General features: G+C 33.4%; 1 protein-coding gene across 2 annotated transcripts in view; it reads left to right on the plus strand.

Moving 5' to 3' along the window:
* COMMD10 (COMM domain containing 10) overlaps positions 1-23,086 on the plus strand; it is a 157,478-nt gene that overhangs the window by 78,529 nt on the left and 55,863 nt on the right. Inside the window, exon 6 of one of the 2 annotated variants that reach the window (XM_012763698.3) lies at positions 15,190-16,128. The exons of the other annotated variant lie outside the window; for it this stretch is intronic. Within the exon in view, the coding sequence (XP_012619152.2) occupies positions 15,190-15,201 (12 nt within the window). The 3' untranslated portion in view covers positions 15,202-16,128. Of the gene's footprint in view, positions 1-15,189; positions 16,129-23,086 lie in introns of those variants that run through there. 2 annotated transcript variants of the gene reach the window in all.

Here is a 23,086-nt window from a genome sequence, read left to right on the forward strand (position 1 = left end):
CATTGCCTCATCTATATTCCTGTCTATCAATATGTGCTTACATAAAGATAACAACTTGATGGTAAGTATTTTCCCTGTATAGATTTTTTGTAATTTAAATTAGAAGTATAGGCTGGGCGTGGTAGCTCACGCCTATAATCCTAGCACTCTGGGAGGCCAAGGTGGGTGGATTGCTCAAGGTCAGGAGTTCGAAACCAGCCTGAGTAAGAGCGAGACCCTGTCTCTATTATAAATAGAAAGAAATTAATTGGCCAACTAATATATGTAGAAAAAATTAGCTGGGCATGGTGGCACATGCCTGTAGTCCCAGCTATTTGGGAGGCTGAGGCAGTAGGATTGCTAGAGCCCAGGAGTTTGAGGTTGCTGTGAGCTAGGCTGACGCCAGGGCACTCACTCTAGCCTGGGCAACAAAGCGAGACTCTGTCTCAATACATAACTTAATTAATTAATTAATTAATAAGAAGTATATAATCAATAAAACAATGTTTCTGTCAAATATCCTTTTTAATTTTTGTAGTAAACATTTGTGGCATTTTATGGTATGGAGTTGTCTTTTACATTTTGCATAGTCTAGTTCACAGTCATAGAATCTTCAGTTTTGGAAGAGACTATAAAGTTCATTTCATTCATTTCCCATCCATTTGATGGTATTGTGCTTTGAAGACTTAATAAGAAATTAAAACCTAGTGCAACATTTTTTACTTTCCAAAATGTCATTGTATTGCATGAAATTACAGTACTTTTTCTTATTTCTTGCCAATAAAAATTATAAGTATAGTTGAAAAAAATTTTATTTTTATTGAAACAAAAATTCATGGAAGGACTCTGTCACTTTCTCTGCCTTTCTGAAAGTGCAATTAAGTCCAAATTACTGTATAGTTCCCCACGTAAATAGCCAGTTACCCTTTGAGTAGAGTCCAGTTCAGATACAGAAGCACTGGGAGATTACCTGACTTGCCTAGGTTATATATTGAATCAGTAGGAGCGGTAGAATTGAAGTACTAAGCCCTGATTCACAAGTCAGTTCAGCTCAGAGCCATGGATGCTTTCCTTGTGGTTATTATCTGGAAGGCTTGACAACCACAGATGAAAAGAGCATCTCTTCTCTCCTCCCTCCCGCCTTCCCCTGCCCACACCATATACACAATCTTGATTATTTTGATAATTTTCTCTACCAATATACACACACCTACACAAAATTTTGATTAGTGTTTTTCAAAACCTAAATTAAGTTATCCTCAGAAATGTTCATTGCTACCCTTATGGAGAGAGACCTTAATATTAGTTACAGCTAAAGAGACAGGAGGAGAAACCTAGAAGGAACAGCTTAAGTTTTAAGTACATTTTGGTTTTCCTCTTGTATTTCTAGATGCATGCTTTTTGTAGATGTTAACCTTTAGAAGCCAGTCTCTTAATTTTGACTAATCCTGGAAAGAATTCCTAATACTATATTGACTTAGTTGGTTGCTGTGGAAATAGTTGTTTAATAGGATGACTATACTTTCTTAATAGACTTTAGAGCAGTGTTAGGTCCACAGCAAAATTAAAAAGAGAGTATGGAGATTTCCCATATACTCTCTTCCCCCATACGTGCACAGTGTACCCTCTTGTCAACATCCACCACCAGGGTGGTATGTTTGTCACAATAGATGAATTTACATTGACACATCATTATCTCTTGTGCATTTCAGAGGTTTCATATATCTACCATTATAGTATCATATAGAGTATTTTTACTGCTATAAAAATCCTCTATGTTCCTGTTTTGCTTTTCCAAAATGACATATAGTTGGAATCATATAGTTTGTAGTCTCTTCTCATTGGCTTCTTTAACTTAGTAATATGCATTTAAGGTTCCTCTATGTCTTTTCATGCCTTGATAGCTCATTTCTTTTTAGCACTGAATAATATTCTGTTGTCTGAATGTACCATAGTTTATCTGCCTCCTGAAAGACATCTTGGTTGCTTCCAAGTTTTGATAAGTATAAATAAAGTTAGTATACCTTCCATGTGCAGATTTTTGTGGGTACATAAGTTTTCAACTTCTTTGGGTAAATACCAAGGAGCATAGTTGCTAGATTGTGTGGTAAGAGTATGTTTAGTTTTGTAAGAAACTGCCAAACTGTCTTCCAAATTGACTGTACTATTTTGCATTCCCACTAGTAAAGAATGAGAGTTCTTGTTGCTTCATATCCTCATCAACATTTGGTATTGTCAGTGTTCTGGATTTTAGCCATTTTAATAAGTATGTAATGGTTTCTCATTTTTGTTTTAATTTCCATTCCCCTGCTGACATATGATATGGAACATCTTTTCATATGTTTGTTTTTTATTTGCATATCTTCTTTGGTGAGGTATCTGTTAAGATCTTTGGCCCATTTTTTAATTTTGTTATTTGTTTTTTTATTGTTGAGTTTTAAGTGTTCTTTGTATATTTTAGATAAAAGTTCTTTTTTTTTTTTTTTTTTTTTTTTTTTGAGACAGAGTCTCGCTTTGTTGCCCAGGCTACAGTGAGTGCCGTGGCGTCAGCCTAGCTCACAGCAACCTCAAACTCCTGGGCTCGAGCGATCCTTCTGCCTCAGCCTCCCGAGTAGCTGGGACTACAGGCATGCGCCACCATGCCCGGCTAATTTTATATATATATATATCAGTTGGCCAATTAATTTCTTTCTATTTATAGTAGAGACGGGGTCTCGCTCTTGCTCAGGCTGGTTTTGAACTCCTGACCTTGAGCAATCCGCCCGCCTCGGCCTCCCAAGAGCTAGGATTACAGGCGTGAGCCACCGCGCCCGGCCGATAAAAGTTCTTTATGTCATATGTCTTTTGCAAATATTTTCTCCCAGTCATCTTTGGCTTTTCTTTTTCTTTTCTTCAAGTGTCTTTCACAGAATATAAATTTTGAAATTTCAGGAAGGGCAGCCTTATCACTTGTTTCACGGACCATGGCGTTGATATTGTATCTAAAAAGTTATTGCTAAACAAACCCAAAGTCATCTAGTTTTTCTGCTATGTTGTATTCCAGGAATTTTATACTTTTACATTCTACATTTAGGTCTGTAATCCATTTTGAGTTAATTTTGGTAAAGGTTGTAAAGTCTGCATCTAGCCTTGCTTTTTGTACTTGTGGATATCCAGTTGTTTCAGAACCATTTGTTGAAGAGACTGTCTTTTCTCCATTGTATTGTCTTTGCTCCTTCATCAAAGATCAGTTGGCTATATTTATGTGGGTCTATTTGGGGGCTCTCTGTTAATTTTCTCTATTGATCTCTTTCTGTTACTGATTTCTAGTTTAATTCCATCATGACCTGAGAACAGCTTATTGTATGATTTCTATTCTTTAAAATTTCTTACAGTGTGTTTTGTGTCTCCAAATGTGGTCTATGTCTCTTAATTTTCCATGTGAGCTGGAGAAGAATATATATTCTGTTTTTGTTGGATGTCTATAGATGCTAGTTATATCCTGTTAATTGATGGTGGTGTTGAGTTAAGCTATTAATATATCCTTACTGATTTTCTGCCTGCTGAATCTATTTCTGATAGAGGGATGTTGATATAACAATATATTGAAGACTAATATACAGTTATTATAACTGTAATAGTAGATTCATCTGTTTCTCCTTGTAGTTCTATCCGTTCTTGCCTTACGTATTTTGACACTGTTAGGATTATTGTCCTGTTGGAGAATTGACTCTTTTATCATTATGTAATGACATTTTTTATCCCTGATAATTTTCCTTGCTCTGAAATCTGCTCTGTCTGAAATTAATATAGCTACTCTGCTTTCTTTTGAATAGCATTAGCATAATATATCTTTCTCCATTCATTTACTTTTAATCTATATGTGTCTTTATATTTAAAGTAGGTTTCTTGTAGACAACATACGTAATAGTTGGATTTCTTTTTTTGATCCACTCTTACAGTCTCTGTCATTTAATTGGTATATTTAGCCATTGATGTTTAAAGTTGTTACTGATATAGTTGGATTAATATCTGCCATGTTTGTTAGTGTTTTCTATTTGTTTCATTGGTTATTTGTTCCTATTTTTGTCTTCCATTCTTTTTCTGCCTTTTGTGGTTTTATTTGGTCATTTTATAGGATTCCATTTCTCTCCTTTCTTACCAAGCCTGTTATACTTATTTTAACAATATTATTATTATTATTACAATTATTATTTTTAGTGGTGGCACTAGGGTTTCCAGTACACATTTACAACTAATTCAAGTCCATTTTCAAAACCACTGTACCACATCAGGGATAGTGTGAATACCTTATAATAACAAAATAATCCTAATTCTTCCCTTGTATTATTGCTGTTATTCATTTCACTTATAAATAAGCATATATAAATAAATATATATGCACATGTATAATGTATAGTTTTAATGTAAAAAAACATGCATAATTGCATGCATTGTTGCTACTATTATTTTGAACAAGCTGTTATCCATTAAACCAATTAAGAAAATAAAAATAAAAGTTTTATTTTACCTTCATTTATTATTTCTCAATTCTTGCTGTTTCTTTACACAGATCTGAGTTTCTGACTGATATAATTTTCCATCTCTCTAAAGAATGTTTAAAAACATTTCTTGCCAGGCAGACCCACTGGCTTAAAATTTCCTCGATTTTTGTTTGAGAAAATCTTTATTTTTCCTCACTTTTGAAGGATAATTTTTCAGGGTATAGAATTCTAGATAGTGGATTTTTTTCTTCTCAACATGTGATATTTTGCTCTACTCTCTTCTTTGCTTGTATTGTTTCTAAGGAGAAATTGGCTATAATTCTTATCTTTGCTCTTCTATAGTTAAGGTGCTTTTATCCTCTGGTATCTTTCAAGATTTGACTTTATCTTTGATTTTCAGTAGTTTTAATATGATATTCTTAGGTATATTATTAGTTTCTTTGGTATTTATCCTGTTTGGTGCTCTCTTAGCTTCCTCAATCTGTAGTTATGTATCTGACATTAATTTGAGGAAATTCTCAGTCATTATAATTTTGTTATTTATTTATTGATTGATTGTTTTTCTCTTTTTTTTCTTTTCTTCATGAATTTCTATCATACATATGTTATACTTTTTATAGTTGTCCTATAGTTCTGGATATCCTCATTTTTTCTAGTCATTTTTCAATTTTCAGTTTTGGAATTTTCTATTGAGATATCCTCAATATTAGAGATTCTTTCCTCACAGTTAGTCATAGTCCTGTCCTCTTCAAACTGTTTTTTTATGGAGGAAGAGGAAATATTCAGTTATCATATTATTAGGTATCAATCTTTTAGAAAGCCTGAGCTTCTTTTTTTCTTTTTTTTTTTAAACAGAGTCTTGCTTTGTTGCCCAGGCTAGAGTGAGTGCCCTGGCGTCAGCCTAGCTCACAGCAACCTCAAACTCCTGGGCTGAAGCAATCCTTCTGCCTCAGCCTCCCGAGTAGCTGGGACTACAGGCATGCGCCACCATGCCCGGCTAATTTTTTCTATATATATTAGTTGGCCAATTAATTTCTTTCTATTTATGGTAGAGACGGGTCTCACTCTCACTCAGGCTGGTTTCAAACTCCTGACCTTGAGCAATCCGCCCGCCTTGGCCTCCCAGAGTGTTAGGATTACAGGCATGAGTCACCGCGCCTGGCCTGAGCTTCTTGACTGTGAATTTCACAAGTGCCTCTTAATTATTTCTTTTCTTTTTTTTTTTCTTTTTTCAATCCCTGGTTCAGCTGGACAGATGGCTAGTGTGGGCTGGAGTTGGATATTTTCTTTCTCCCACCTGGAAGGCTAATGCTGGCTAGAGTTGGATGTTTCCCTTCCTGTAGGTCATTTAGGCTGTGATAAAACCCCAGTATGTTAGGCTCTATTTAAATAGTTATTTTTGTGAATAGACCTTCTTAAGAAGAGCAGAGTGATCTGGCTTATTTCAAAATGTTTCCTTTTCTCCTTCCCTTGCCAGAAGCATGAATGGATTTTTCTTCAGTTTTTACTGTGAGAACCAGGTTGAGCTCCTGGAGATCAAACCTGACAAAAGCAGGAGCTCTCTTGCTGCTGAATCCTACTCTTGAGTTTTTAACTCTCACAGTTGTCTACACTGAGACTCTAGCAGTTGCTGTCCAAAGTTTCCTACACTAGCACTGGTTCCCGCAGAGGTTTCTGCTTGTGGGTTTCTGTTCCAATAAGTGGTGATCCGCTGTATTCACCTCTGGCTCTGCAACTTTTTTGGCAGTTGTTTACCCAGTTGACCCCACTTCTCTCATGGAGTTGTTGGTTCTTTATTTTGTTGAGCTTTTTACTTGTTAGGACAGAATGGTCATTTCTAGTCTTCTTACATGCTGGACCAGAAACCCAAAGCTCCTCGAAATCAGTTTAATGTCACAAATGGATACTGATTACACTGTAGCATGAATTGAAGAGAATAAAAAGTTGTGGTTGGGTTTTAAGTCTGTGAAACAAAGGCCAGAAAGGTTTTTGATTTACCCAAAGTTACACAACCTGTAAATGGTAGAAATGGAACTAGAACCTCAGTATTTGGACTCCTAATTAAATTCTACTTTTCTGAAAGGTGTAATATAAATGTTTCATAGAGGGAAATATTACAATGAGACTTGTTATTGTTTCTAATCTCATATTCATTTGGGTGTTTTCTCCCCCTCCCCTTGTCTTCTTACCTTCTTTAATAATTTTTCATTTAGTTTTGATTGCTGATGGTACTGAATAATTTAGAGGAAAGCTGCCATTTTTGAGGAGGAAATATCTAATAGCATAATCCTCTTTCTCTATTTTATGTTGTAAGTAGAAAAGGAACTGGAACACACATTTGTCTTTCCCCTTATTCATTTTAATTTACAGAATAGGTTAAAATCAATAGTAATATGCAAACAGAAATTATGCATGGAAACTTACATGTTTAATAAGAATTTAGTCCCATAATTAAGTTATAAAGTTTAACATCATTATATGCCATTTTAATGTTAACACTTGATCTTACTTATAATGGATGTCTGCATGTAAACCTTTTATTTACCGTGGAGGTCATGGCATAGGATATTAAAGAAGACATTCAACGAAAACTTAGTTTTTCTGATGAGCTCCCAGGTTCCCATAGCAATTTTAGACAACACATGCTGTTTTACTGGAAGAGTAACTAGAGGATATAGTCTGATCATTCTCTACCTCCCATGGTAAACCTTCTGTTTGTTTTGTGAATTTGGTAGTTAAAGGTACATGATAAAACTTGCCACTCTGTTAGATGCTGCTAAATCAGACAATAATAAAATGGCTGCCAAGTTCCAGCAGATCTTCTTTTAATTCCATTAAATGTAGATTTCCTAGATGGTCATGACAGGAACCTTCTTACTCTGAAAACAGTAAAATCTACAACATAAATTTTAAATTTCAAATGAAATGGAAGAGGGGGCTACCTCACATGTGAAAATGTTTCTTAAAACAAATGAAAGCAAATAATTTTTCATGGAATTTATTTTATGGAATTTATTTCATGGAATATTTTTTCATGGAATTTATTTTCACCTTTCTGGTCATTATATGATTTTCCTAGCAATATAAAACAATTCCCTGTAGTCCCTCTCCATTTAATTGTTGAAGCAGAAAAGTACATTAAATCTTAATTAGCCATACTGTCTATAGTAGCATCTGGTGTTACTGAATTTTTACCAGCATCTAAAAGCATTGCAGTTATCATTCTTTACCTAGAAGAAAAGATTCCAGCATTCTGTTTCATTAGCTAACTTTTCTAACTTCCTTTCAGTTATAGGATTTGTTGAAAATTATCTCATATACATATATGCATGTAGATGCATATGTGTGTATATGTATATATTCATGTATATGTGTAAGTGTATGTGTTTCTATGTGTATCTGTAGGTTATTTTGTAAATAGTATTCCATTTCATACCCTGAAAAAATATAAAATAATAAAAAATGAGGTCATAATGACTCCTTTTAAGAAATTAAACTATTAGAACAGTTCCTTTCACCTTCACATCATATATACTATGAATACTTGAGTATTTTAAATTTAGTTTAGACATCTTTTAGCATGTATTTGATTTCTACTTTGTTTTCTTGATTCTCTCAGTTATATATTTGCTTCATATTATTCTTAGTGCTTATTTCCCTAAAACACTTTAAATTCTACCTCCACTGATTCTTTTTCTTCCTTTGTTAGTTTACATACATCATTTATATGATAGTATCTGAAAGTAAGAAAGCAGTTTAGAAACAAAGTTGAATAAAATTTCATCATACTTAATTCTAAAAATTGTTTTCTGAAATTTATTAGTTCATTGCTAAAATATCTTCATGTCAGGATATCAGCTACCAGGAAGGGGCTTCATATTTAGTTTATGGGGATGGGACTATGATTGTTTATTGTGAAAAATTCATGGAGATTTCTACAAATTTATTATGAATTTTGGCCAACTGTTTAAATTTTCCAATCTATTTGTTCCATTGAGTAGCTTTAGCATTGAAATAGCAGTTTGTACTTTTAATGGGTAGGTGAACCCATTACACATTTAGCAATGATTTCTAGCATTGGAAAAACCACAGAAATTGGATGCTTTTGTTCACAAATTAAAGGAGGGAGAATATTCTTGGGAAATTCTCCTGAAAATAGGATTAGTGAAGTAAAAATAAAATTTATATTTACTTATGGAAGATAAAGTGCTATAAGCAAACTTCTTTGGTAAATTTTTAAGTCAGAAATATATTCCAACCAACATAGACTATTCAGTCTAACTTCCTTTGAGAAGCAGGAGCAACCCCATGTTGTTGTGCTGGTAGGCATGAGGAAGCATTCAGCTCTTTCTTTCCCTCTGCCCAAAAATTATAAATAGAAATGCTGTGTGAAAATATCTGCAAATATACTATCTAGCCTTTTCTTCTTTTTCTACTTTAATAAACTTTTTTTTTAAGTTTTAAGAACTAAGATTAGTGAGCTTAGAAAGACTCTGAAGTACTTTTCAAATGTTTTTTACACTTCTTCAACTGAGTCACTTGAATTAGACAAATTTCTCTATTAATAATTATATTTATTGCCTTACTATGTATATTATATTCGATCTAGGATACTTGGGTTTTTTACTCCCATGGTCTTGAAATAATTGTGTAAACATTTAATTTTTAGGTGTTATAAATGTCTAATAGCTGTGTTTCAAGTTGATATGAATGTCCTTATGTTTTATTACTAATAGTTCAGGTGAATCTGTGTATCTAAGCAGTGAACCACTGAAATGAACAATCCTGTGTATTAGAGAAAGACAGGAATAGGGTTAGAGATTTCTTCTTACATTCCTTCTTGTTGGTCCTTCAGGAGGTTGTATAAAGATAATGTATGTGTTCTCTCCTATTCATCAAGTATTCCCACGTGGTTTTAAAACATTGTAGTGTCAGAGAGAGGGAAAACAATTATCAATATTTTTTTCTATATCATACTTTTGACCTTTAGCAATGCATCCCATTCTTTCTCTCGGCTGTTATTTAAGAAGTTCCTACCATAAACCAGACATTGTGTAAATCTCTGGAAATAAGAGCTTAATAGTCTCTGCCATTACAGAGTTATAGCATAGTAGAGATGGCAGATGAGAACATGGGCTCCTAAATTGCCCTGCCTGGTTCTATTCTTGGTTGTACTACTTAGTAGTGAAGTTGAACAGGTCACTTCATCACTGTTTCAATTTCCCCCTTGCCCAAATTAATACAATAACTCTACCTTACATGAAATAATGCATGGATTAAATAATGCTTATAAAACACATAGCACTGATGTTAGGAAAGGGAACACAGAGGGTAGTATCTCTAGCTATGTTATAAAAGTGATTTGACTAGCTTTATTCAGTTATAAACATTTTATTTCACCTTTGGAGTCTTTTCCCAGTCCTATATAACCTCTGGAATACCCTCTGTTCATCTTTTCTTTCAAAAAGTTCCTGAAATTCTATCACTTCTTGGAAGCTTTCTCATTTAACATCTCCTGGCCAGACATTCCTATATGTGTAGTACCCACAACTCCCCATTATGCACTGTGCAATAATGACCAGTTATTTCTTCTTTGTACATGGAGTTATGTGGGTTATTTATTTGAAATGTGACTATCTGGCATCTTATCAGTTATTATTTGTTTATAAGTCCTTAGAAGTGTAGAGATCATAGTAATCTGCTTTGGTTTATGTGAAAGCTTACACATTAGGCATTTAATAATTGAAATATGTAAAAACAACTTCCGTAGAGGTGAGCATAGCTGTTTTCTCCCATGGATGAGCAGAGGTGGCCACAAGTTTTTGTTGCTATTTTCATTTTTCCACTAGACTCTCTCTGTGATGGAGAACAAACAGGGCAGTTAGAACTATTTCTTATTATCAGCATACTAATTTCTGTTGAACCCTTTGTAAGGGTTTTTTTATTCTTAAGCTTTTGCACAGTTTTAGCTATGTATTTATGGAATGCAGGTACTATTTCTCCATTATAATTTTCTAAGTATTTACTTTTGTTTTGCCTTTTGATTTATTTACCAGATATTCCTCTCTTTTCTTTGTTCTTGATCGCTTATTTCTCTTTCTGTTGCGGTTTGTCCAAGTGTTCCCCTAAAGCTTTTCAAAGCTTTATAATTTGCTTATATTCATTGGCCACACTGTGATTAAGTCAGCTCTTTGATTTTCTTTTTACGTAGTTTGCATATTCTATACTTCGATTCATTTAATAAATAATTATGTCTAGGTGCTGTGGCTTATGCCTGTAATCTCAGAGCTTTGGGAGGCTAAGGCAGGAGGATCACTTGAGGCCAGGAGTTCAAGGTTGCAATAAGCTATCATCATGCCACTGCATTCCTGCCTGGCTGACAGAATGAGATCCTGTCTCTAAAAAATAAATTAATTAATTAATACTCTTTTTTCCCCTGTATAATTCTGTATTGAAATTTTTATTTTTATTTTGTTTGCATATGACCTTTATAAAAACAAAAGATTAAGTGTAACTAACACCTTTTAGAAAAACAAATACATGCTCAGCTTTGTATACCTAGCACTTAATATTTTCATTGTTTTATAAGAGAAAAGATTATCTTAACTGACCACTAACTATATAAATTGCCAGTTTGGTCCACCAAATATTTCAGTTAATACTGATTTCAAAACAATGTTTCTGGCCGGGCGTGGTGGCTCACGCTTGTAATCCTAGCACTCTGGGAGGCCGAGGCAGGCGGATTGCTCAAGGTCAGGAGTTCAAAACCAGCCTGAGTGAGACCCTGTCTCTACTATAAAAATAGAAAGAAATTAATTGGCCAACTAATATATATATATATAAAAAATTAGCCGGGCATGGTGGTGCATGCCTGTAGTCCCAGCTACTCGGGAGGCTGAGGCAGTAGGATTGCTTGAGCCCAGGAGTTTGAGGTTGCTGTGAGCTAGGCTGACGCCACGGCACTCACTCTACCCTGGGCAACAAGCAAGACTCTGTCTCAAAAAAAAAACAAAAAACAAAAAAACAATGTTTCTTGGCAAATCATAACCAAAAACTATAGAATACTTTACATGATTTTTAGTTCTAGAGATACCTTGCAAGTATCACTATCATTATTTTCTTTTTGTAGAGGAAATAGTAGACTTAGGAGACTCAAAGAGACTTACTTGTTCATTCATATGGCTACTGTATGGTGGTGTAACTAAACTGAAATACGTGTTATCTGCCTCTTAGTTAAATTGTTTTAAATTAAAATTAAAACACTAAAAAAATGCCAATGGTAAAAATATAATAGCAATTAATTAGCAGGGACTGAAATGTTACTTTAATCATAGTATACATGTTAAAAACATTTTAAATTAACTTCCTCAGAGCTTCTCTTAAAGGATATGGTTTTATGTACTTAAAAAGGTGTTGGATAAGTCTGTTATATTTGGCATTATTTAAGGTATTGTTAGCTACTCATTCACAGAAATGGTGACATATTAATTAAAAAATAACTTTCTATGTAGTTAGTGTCTTTGTTTGTATTCTGCTGCTATAACAGAATACCACAGACAGGGTAATTAATAAAGAAAAGAGATTTATTTGGCCCATAGTTCTAGACACTGGGAAGTCCAAGAGCATAGCAGCACTGGCATTTGGTGAGGGCTTTCCTGCTGCATTGTAAAATGATGGAAGATGTCATATGTAGAGGAAGCATGCTTCGAAGACAGAAAATTGGGGCTGAACTTATCTTTTTTATAACCAACCCACTCCTGAGATAACTAACCTTAATCATGTGATAATGGCCAAAATCCATTCTTGAGGATGGTACAGCTTGACCTAATCATTTCTTAAGGGTCCCACCTCTCAGTACTCTCACAACGGCAGTTAAATTTCAACAGGAATTTTGGAGTGCACAAACCATAGCAATTACCTATATTGTCAAAGCATTTCATGCTATTAAAATTATGTATGTATACAATGCACATACACACAAAGATACATATATAGACATACTTATATGTTTATATGTGCATCATAAATCTTTTTATCTAGGAAGATTAATAATTATTTTATTTAAAAAGATATTGACTATAGGAATGGCAGCAGATGAAGATTTGAAATACAATCTGAATATTATAGAGAATATACTCAATACTTTGAAAACTGCTTAATAAATTAGGGTGTATTTATTGACAGGTAATAGATCATACTACAAACTTAGCATTAGATATTATTTATCTAGTCAATATTTATGAATGTCTACCATGATCAGTGTATTCATACCCAACATCCAATTCATCAACAAATCTTACCTCTACTTTCAGAATATAAGCTAAATACAACCTAACTACCTTTTTCACTACCACCTTACTTCAAAACCAGAGTTCACTTATTTACTATGCTGTTTTGTCGAAATGTTTATAATATTCTGATTTTTTTACAATCATTCATTGTAGGTGAAAGAACTTACTTTTCTTGCACATGGTATATAAAAAATAGAAGCGAACAAGTAAATTTAAAAAAAAATTTTGCTTTGCCTAATATTATTTTTCTAGAAAACATAATAATATCACATGTTACAAAATCAGAATTGAAGATTTAACTTTTGAAATTATTATTATACTTAATGCTAGTTTTAACTTTTTATCAATGATCTGTATATGTTTTTAAGAATTTAAATTTTACTAAACAAAATCACAATGGAATCATTACATTAGGATTCTTCAGAGAAACCGAACTAATAGGGAATGACTATATCCCTATATAATCATATATATATATATATATATATAGTATGTATAGACAGTCATGCATCGCTTAAAGACAGGGATACATTCCTAGAAACGTGTTGTTAGGCAATTTCATTATTGTGCAAATATCACAGAGTATACTTACACAAACAAAGATGGTATTGCCTACTGCACACCTAGATTATATGGTATAGCCTATTAATCCAAAGCTGTAAACCTAGACAGCATGTTACTGTGCTGAATACTGTAGGCAGTTGTAACACAATGGTAAATATTTGTGTATCTAAACATAGAAAAGGTAATGTATTGTGCTACAACATTATGATGGCTGCAGTGTTTGACAACTATGTCATAACTATGCAATAGGAATTTTTCAGCTTTATTATAATCTTATGGGACTACTATTGTATATGCAGTCTGTTGTTGACCTAAACTTTGCTGTGTGACACATGACTGTATATATCTTTGATACTCATGAAGATATTAATATGAATTTGTATAAAAGAATTTCTAGTAATCCTCAAATCACATATATAGATGAGCATTTTTTAAATTGCTTCTTAAATATCTGGAGAATTTAAATACATGGATTCCAAAGATCAAAAGAAGTTTGTTTAGTACATGTCTGTTTGAAACTACATTGCATACACACACACAAACACACAAAGGCAGTCAACCATTCATGAAATAATATATTATATATTATATATGTTATATATATAATATGTATTATATATAATTTATATATTATATAATAATTATGTTATACAGAGATATTTAAAACTTGAAATACTCATAATACAATGAAGTGTGATGGCCAAGAGCACCAAGTCACATCAGATAGAACTGCATTGAACTGCAGCCCTGCACTTTCTGAACCTTGGTTTTCTTATGTGTCAAATCATGATACTTCTTTCTGTTGATTAAATGACAATATGTATAAACTACTTAGCCCAGCACCCCATATACACCATACTCAGTAGAAACCATCAGTATTTGAGTTCTAATTTCTTTCCCCTGAGCACAAATTGGTAAACATCGTTTGGGTTTTTGTTCCAGGTCTCAAAAGTTGATGTGATCCATAATGTAACTTAGCATACTATAACTAATACCATGGAGTGAAACAACCATCTGCAGCAGTGGTTTGATGGGAAAAATACAGTCAGAGTTCCAGTATAAAAAGCCAGAAACTATGTTTTTTCCTCCTAAAGTTCTAGGAATAGAAGCAGTAATCCTCTCCCCAGGCACCCTTCTACCTTTTTAGGAATAGTAGTAAATATATCCACATATCCAAGCCTGTGGTTGTGGCTCCAGTTGCCTGGGACTTGGGGTTTTTTGTAGAGTGAGCCTTGTACAGTTCCAATGACAGGAAGTGTTGAAACACATGTGTGTGTGATGGCAAGGGGTAAGGGTTGTTGGATAGAGAGGGCCAAGTAGGATGAAGTAAAGAGGTAGGCCAGCATGATGGATGTGTTAAACTTCTGATTATAATAAAAGCATGTAAACTATACACTATTTCAAGAAATTACTCCTGGTATTTTATTGAAATTAAATAACGAATTCATCACATTTTATGATCCCAGGTTTATTTATTTTAAGAAAACTAGCTGGATTTTCTCAGGTTTGCTTTACTATGATAGTGGTGTATAACAATACAAACATTGAAAGCTATCAGAAAACCGATGAATTTGATGCTTATAGGAATTGTGGAATATTGTAAATATATCTGACACCTATAATTGCTTGTTTTAGGGTATCTATAATAAAACTTCTATAATGTGGTTTTTTGGGGTATTTCCAGAAATAAGCTTGGTGTATAATATTAAATGTGTATGGAAAATTAGGTCTTTTATCCTTTATCCCTGTAAATCATACAATGATAGGAATTACCTTCTACAAAATAGGAATTTAATAAATATATTAATGACTATCTACAAAGATAATATACTTCCTTTTTTTTGTTGTTGTTGGTTTGTCATCTTTTATAGGCGTTCTTCTAGAGCAGTCGTCCCCAACCTTTTTGGCACCAGGGACCAGTTTCATGGAAGACAATTTTTTCATGGACTGGGAGGGAGAAGGTTTGGGAATGATTCAAGCGCTGGAGATTGATTGTGATATTGGAGGTTTCTATGCCAATAGAGAAGGATCTTCATCTTTCTTAATAGGTTGTGTTGTTTTCCCTAAAAAGTAATTCTTAATATATTTTTTACTTACTTTGGTTTAGTTTCTTTAGAGATACTATATATTTTATAGATATATCATAGTTATAGTTTTGCTGTCTCTCATCTTAAGATGTTAGCCTCATTTTTAAATAGTAGTTAATTCTGCAAATAGATATCAAATATGTGTGTTATGGTATACGAGAAAAAGAAATGAAAAATTTCATTGTATAGTCAGCATTGTATAAAGATGTAAGTATGCAGAGAAAGTTTGTTTTTATTAAAGGAAATGCATCAATATTTTAAGTGTTATAGCTAGTGTTAATGCATTATGGTCAAATTCATTTAGTTTAGGGAATATGATAGAAAATAATATTGTCATGTCCTGCTACACCTAACTTTTATCAAATGGAAGAATTTTTAAAAATCATGGGGATTATATTAAATATTTTATTTATGTAAATATAGCATTTAATTTAAAAATAAATTCATTTCCCTTATTCTCATTTGTTTATAATCATTATTTTAATATTTTTATTTGTACTCGATGTAGAGCCTTTTTTTAAAATAAAAATTCATTTGTGAAGAAAATCTTGAGATGAATATTGGAAGATATACTGAGTACTTATAAGGAAAATAACTTTGCTTTCCTTCTTAATATTGAGGTCAGAGTATAAGAGCTGTTTTTGAAGTTTCCCTCTGTAGAAAAGGCAAAACCTTATCATTTATAGAATTTGATGTCAAGAGGACAGTTGTTCTCAAGTAAAACAGTCCAGAGTCCAGGCCATTACTGCACTGATAATTTTCTCCAATTAGACAGATAAAAGGTTTAATCCTAAAAGAACTCAGTATCCAATATTTTGGGGTACAGTGTTTTTGCTTACAGAGAGACATTTTTAACATTAAGGAAATCCTTTTTCCTTTGATTTATATTTTTAACCATTACATAAAATTTTTATTAATGGAAACAAAATAGATAGCAAACTCATCAGAGGATTTCACATCAAGAAGAAACCTTGAATTTTTCAGTTTTGATTAGTAATATTTCCTGTTGTTTCTGTTAATTGAGAACATTATTTTACATACTTCTCAATTATGTATATTAACCAAAGGCAAAACTGATCACATAAAACATGTAGCATATATACAATATTTATATGAACTGGAAAGTTTGTTCTTGTGCTTTCAATAGAGACATAAGATAAATCTGATGTTCTCATAGAAACAGTTCCATAATATTAGGTTATGTTTTTGTCTAAGACCCATTTTTCACTAAAATTATTACAAATAGTAATCATAGTCATCAGCAATGTTACACATGTTCATAAAACTTTTTTAAATGGATGTAAATTATATCAATTTTATACTGTAATTTTGTTTGAGTTTTTAATCTCTTTAATTCTTTCACTATATCTTTAGTACAAAAAAAGTGAAAACTTTTTAATTAGGATCATAGCATTTAGAGGGATATTTTGGGGGGATAGATTTTAATAGATCTTTTAGAAGTTGCTTTTGCATAAACATAGTCCCTAAATTGTCATTAAAACAACAAAGTTTTATATATTTTTATAAAAGGGCTTTTAAATTCTAAAAGTAAGAGATGACCACTAGAGAAGATTTGGAAAATACAAACAAATAAAAAGAAGAAAAAAGTCCCCCCATGCAAGTCAACCACTCTTAACAGTAAACTATTTATTTATTTATTTATTTATTTATTTATTTATTTATTTATTTTTATTTTAGCGTACTATGGGGGTACAAGTGTTAAGGTTATATATATTGCCCAGGGCCCCCTCCCCCCTCAAGTAAGAGTTTCAAGCATGTCCATCCCCCAAACATTGCACATCTTCCACTTCTGTTCAACATAGTGCTGGAAATCCTTGCTACAGCAATCAGACAAGAAAGCAGAATTAAGGGCATCCAAATGGGAGCAGAAGAGATCAAACTCTCACTCTTTGCTGATGACATAATATTATACCTAGAAAACCCCAAGGATTCAACCAAGAGACTCCTTGAATTGATAAATGCATTTGGTAAAGTCTCAGGATACAAAATCAATGCACAGAAATCAGAGGCATTCATGTACACCAACAACAGTCAAAGTGAGAACCAAGTCAAAGACTCAGTTCCCTTCAAAATAGCAACAAAGAAAATAAAGTACCTTGGAATATATTTAACTAAGGAGGTAAAAGACTTCTACAGGGAGAACTATGAAACGCTGAAGAAGGAAATATCAGAGGACATAAACAGATGGAAGAATATACCATGCTCATGGGGCAGCAGAATCAACATTATTAAAATGTCTATACTACCCAAAATAACCTACAGAGTCAATGCAATCCCTATCAAAATACCATCATCATTTTTCACAGATAGAGAAAAAATAATTTTACTCTTCGTATGGAACCAGAGAAGACCCCGTATAGCAAAATCAATCCTAGGCAATAAAAACGAAATAGGAGGTATCAATTTACCAGACTTCAAACTAAACTACAAGGCTATAGTCATTAAAACAGCATTGTACTGGCACAAGAACAGGGACTTGACCAGTGGAAGAGAACAGAGAACCCAGATATAAAACCATCCTCATATAGCCAACTAATCTTCGACAAAGCAGACAAAAACATACACTGGGGAAAAGAATCCTTATTTAATAGATGTTGCTGGGAAAACTGGATAGCCACATGTAGATGACTAAAACAAGACCCACACCCTTTCACCTCTCACAAAAATCAACTCACGCTGGGTAACAGACTTGAACCTTAGGTGTGAAACTATTAGAATTCTAGAGGAAAATGTTGGGAATACCCTTCTAGACCTTGGCCTAGGCAAAGAATTTATGAAGAAGACCCCAAAGGCAATCACAACAGCAACAAAAATAAACAAATGGGACCTGATGAATTAAAAAGCTTCTGCACAGCCAAAGAAACTGTCAAGAGAGCAAACAGACAACCCACAGACTGGGAGAAAATTTTTGCAAGCTACAGATCTGATAAAGGGCTGATAACTAGAATCTATTTAGAACTCAGGAAAATCAGCAAGAAAAAAATCAAACAACCCTGTCAAAAAATGGGCAAAGGACATGAACAGAAACTTCTCAAAAGAAGACAGAATAATGGCCAACAAACATATGAAAAAATCTTCAACATCTCTAATCATCAGGGAAATGCAAATCAAAACCACAATGAGATAACACTTAACTCCAGTGAGAATGGCCTTTATCAAAATGTCCCCAAACAATAAATGCTGGCATGGATGCAGAGAGAGAGGAACACTCCTACACTGCTGGTGGGACTGCAAACTAGTTCAACCTCTGTGGAAAGCAATATGGAGATCCCTCAAAGCGATACAAGTAGATCTACATTTGATCCAGCAATTCCACTACTGGACATCTACCCAAAAGATCAAAAGTCACTTTATGAAAAAGACACCTGCGCTCAAATGTTTATAGCAGCACAATTGCAAAGCTGTGGAAACAACTCAAGTGCCCATCAATTCGTGAGTGGATTAATAAAATGTGGTATATGTATACCATAGAGTACTACTCAGCTTGAAGAAACAATGGTGAAATAGCACCTCTTGTATATTCCTGGATAAAGCTGGAACCCATTCTAGTAAGTGAAGTATCTCAAGAATGGAAAAACCAGCACCACATGTACTCACCAGCAAATTGATATTAACGGATCAACACTTAAGTGGACATATAGGAGTAACATTTATTTGGTGTCGGGAGGAGGGGATAGGTATATACAACCAAACAGTAAACTCTTTATAAATGTATGCTACTGTATAGATTTAGGTTGTTTCACTATTAAAAATAGTTTTGCCTTGCACAATTTGAGAGGTTGCTTCCTAATAACAGCAGACCATAGTTTTCTAAAGAAATTGATAGAACTTGGTAAACAAAACCAAGAGTTCTTTATTTGGAACTTTAGGAACAGGCATATAGGTTAGCTGTAGGAGCTTCTTTAAGCCAGATTTGGTAGAAATTTTCAGGAAGCAGAGGAAGTAAAACCATATTTTCAGGAAGCAGATTCTTGGTGAGGCAGAATAGAAGAAAGAATACATACTGTAAGAACCCTTTAGGGCCAATCTTGGATACTAGAGTAGTAGTAAGGGCTCAAAAAGTACTTACATTGAATTTTTTGTCATGACAAAATTCCAACTAGACTTGAATAGGACTACTCTAGAATGTTCTCTAAGAATGTTCATTCTTAGAGAGTATTATGGATTAAATAGTGTTTCCTCAAAATTTGTATGTTGAAGCCCTTGCTCCCAGTGTGACTGCATTTGGAGATAGGGCCTTTAGTGGGGTAATTAGGGTTAAATGAGGTCATAGGGTGGGGCTGTAATCCAGTATGATTCATGTCTTTATAAAAAAAGAAGCACTACCAGGGACATATGCACCACAGAGGAAAGGCCCTGTGAGAACACAGTGGGAAGGTGGCCATCTGCAAGCCTAGGAAAAAGGCCTCAGCAGAAACATACTGGCATCTTGTTCTTGGGCTTCCAGCCTCTACAACTGTGAGAAGATAAATTTTTGTTGTTTAAGCCACCTAGTCTGTGATATTTTGTTACGGCAGTTCTAGCAAACCAATACAGAGAGTAATGTTTCCTTCCTCTTCCTCCTCTTCCTCCTCTTCCTCCTCTTCTTCCTCTTCCTCCTCCTCCTCTTCCTCCTTCTCTTCCTCTTCTTCTTCCTCCTCCTTTCCTTCCCCTCCTTCTGTTTCCCCTCCTCCTCCTTCACCTCCACCTCCTCCTCATCCATCTTCTCGTCCTCCGTCATCATCTTCGTCTTCATTGTGGTCTTCGTCTTTGTCTTCCTCTTCTTCTTCGTCGTCTTCTTCCAGAATAACAGTTCCCCACAGATATCAAGTGCTAATCCTTGGACCCTGTAAATGTTACCTTAAAAAAGAAAAGCAGCAGCCATAGGAAACTAATACAAATAGCTACTGAAAATACAAAATAATGTAATGTTATGATTTTGAATCATACTTTTGCTTTTTAATTTGTGAGGTAATGAACTATGTTGATTATTTTTTCTATTGTTAAACCATCATCTTATTTAGTCCTGGTATATTTTTTATATACTGGTAGATTTAATATTTTGATGACAGACTTTTATATTAAAGAATTAAATTAATCTCTAATTTTTCTTTTTTATTCTCTTTCTCAGGTTTTAGACTTAAGGTTTTGTTAAATTGTTTTGAATATAGTGGGAGCCCATATTATGCTAACCTTGAAAGCCATACATCAAAACTGAAGGCTTCTGTGATAGGCAATTGGGAGCTATTTATGGTTCTTCAGTAGGACAAACCTCAAGAAAGAGGTGTTTTAGATAGTAAAACATAGCAGTATATCCAAAACTCATTTATAGTTATCTATGCAGCATAATCTAGTATTATAGTCTCGGATAACAATCTTGGCACTGAGCTTTTCAAACAAATTCTGCTCCATTTATGTTCTTCAGGAGTGAAGAGTTCCTGGGTATTCAGTCAGGAAGCAAAGGAATTCTAAGCCACTAGAGAATATCATAGTGGATGACTGAGAGGTGATTATATTTGTGTTCTTGTGGTTCTTGCACTCCGTTTTGTTCTGGTTTAGAAGACATGAACACCATAGAATCATAAGCTTTGAGAGTATTAGGGGATGGTAGGAAAAGTATTTGTATAAATGAAAGTTTCTGAGCTTGTGGTCTTGGACTTTTTTTGAGAGAACAAAGAGTTGGAGTTATTATGAAGGATCCATGGATTCATATACAACCCAAGCATTATGTAAACACTGAAAAAATAATATAACTCACACATGTATTATTTTAGATTTTGAAATATACTTGATTACTTCATAAATAAATCTAAATCATAAATCTAAACTGAAAAAAGTATATTTCTGAATTTTTGTGGTGCTTTTAGTCATTAATGCTCTCAATGAATAATGACAGCTTATACTTACTATCCTTTGGAAGTCTGCAAAGTGGGTTTTTGCTGCTTTTTTTTTTTCCCAGAGGGACCATCTTGTAAACACTAGTCCCTTTATCTTATTGCTGTACTCAGGATTACATTGCTAGTTAATCACAGAACTCCAATGAGAGCCTGTCTTTTCAAGATCCCTTAGCAATGCTAAGAAAACATTTTAGGATTACAGTACTAATTGAGGAGTTTTACTTTGAAAAAATATAGATACCTACATCTCCTGACTACAGGCTATGCATAGATTGAAAATTATATTGTTGCTTCTTGAAAGATGCAGGATAGTTCCCATTTTTTAAAAATTGTTCTTAAATTTTAATTTTTTTGTACTTTCAGTTTAGTGAACTATTTTTGAGGTAGACCCACAGATTGTTTTGCACATTAGGCTTTAGTAGTTTTAGCCACCATTCTTTATTTAAATGGATAAGAGGTCAAGGGTAAAATATGGATGGATTTTTGGAGTCTTTTGCCTATTTTCCCAGAATTTTTCTTGCCAGAGGAAAAATAACTACATAAATAAACAGATAGATGAGGAGACAGGCAGGCAGTTCAACCAGAAAAAATAAAATCTGTATAGCAGGTGTGTGAGAATATGTACTGATCTGTTTAGTTAGGAAGAGTGGACATGGGTAAGTGTTGGTGCAGCAGCAAGTGCATGATATGTTCCAAATAGAGAAGTGATAAAAGGAGGAAAAAAATGTTAATGCTCCTTAGGGTATTAAGGAGTTAGGGAAGGGCAGAGCGCATTATTGAGAAGAAATTGTGATTTCTTACTCTCTCTAGTGATAGTTAAATCTCATTTAAGCCTGTTATTTCATTTTCATGAAAATATTCCCAAGAGTCGAAGAAAATAAATAGTAAGGCAGTCTCTGTGGATCTTAAGAAAAGTTAGTTTTGACTGTTGGAAATAAATTTTAATAGTTTAATTTAGAAATCTACACATCTTGAAATCTCTCTTGGTAAAAACATGAGAAATATTTTAATATGGATTAAAATTATTTTGGTCAACAGTTACAGTTTCTGTACCCATTAGACTATCAAACTCTTATATTCCAGATCTTAAATTGACTCATTGACTCAATTAACTAGGACTCTAGGACTATGCTTTCATAAGTAAAATACGGTTTACTTGTATTCATAAAGTTGACACAATGTTTTATGAGGGAATTTAATGTTCTGTTCAGGAACATGAGGCTAGATATATAATCTTATAAGAAATTATCTCAGTTTTTCATTTTGACCTTTTGTTCACGAAAGAACTAGAATTCAAAACAATACAACATTTAGCCTTTTTTAATATTATGATTATTTTAGTTGCTATCTTCAGATTGCTCTAATTTGTGTTATTTTAGTTTTACTTGTTTGTGTTTATTTCTTTGAAGTTGATCTTTCTCTCTTTTTGTTGCTGTCATCTATAAAATTATACATTTAAGTTTTTGTAGGAATCATATTTTCTGTATTAAATGATATTTTTCTTATAAAGTAAAAAGGAGTTACAGTAAAATATGAGGAAATGAAATCTAAGAACTACTTTAGAAAAATCAGTGGATTTATGTTTCTTTAGTATGGAGAAGTATAAAATAAGTTAAATTTATATACCAGAGAGAAGAGTTTTCATTATAAAGTGATATGTGGAGCAAGAAACTAATGAGAGTATGATTATCTACATTTAATTGAATGTCATTTATTTAACAAATATTTATTGTGTTCCAAATTAAGTACTAGAGATTATCCTAGTCTGGCTGAATATATTTGTG

The sequence above is a fragment of the Microcebus murinus genome, chromosome 11, assembly GCF_040939455.1.
Source record: "Microcebus murinus isolate Inina chromosome 11, M.murinus_Inina_mat1.0, whole genome shotgun sequence".
NCBI lineage: Eukaryota > Metazoa > Chordata > Mammalia > Primates > Cheirogaleidae > Microcebus > Microcebus murinus.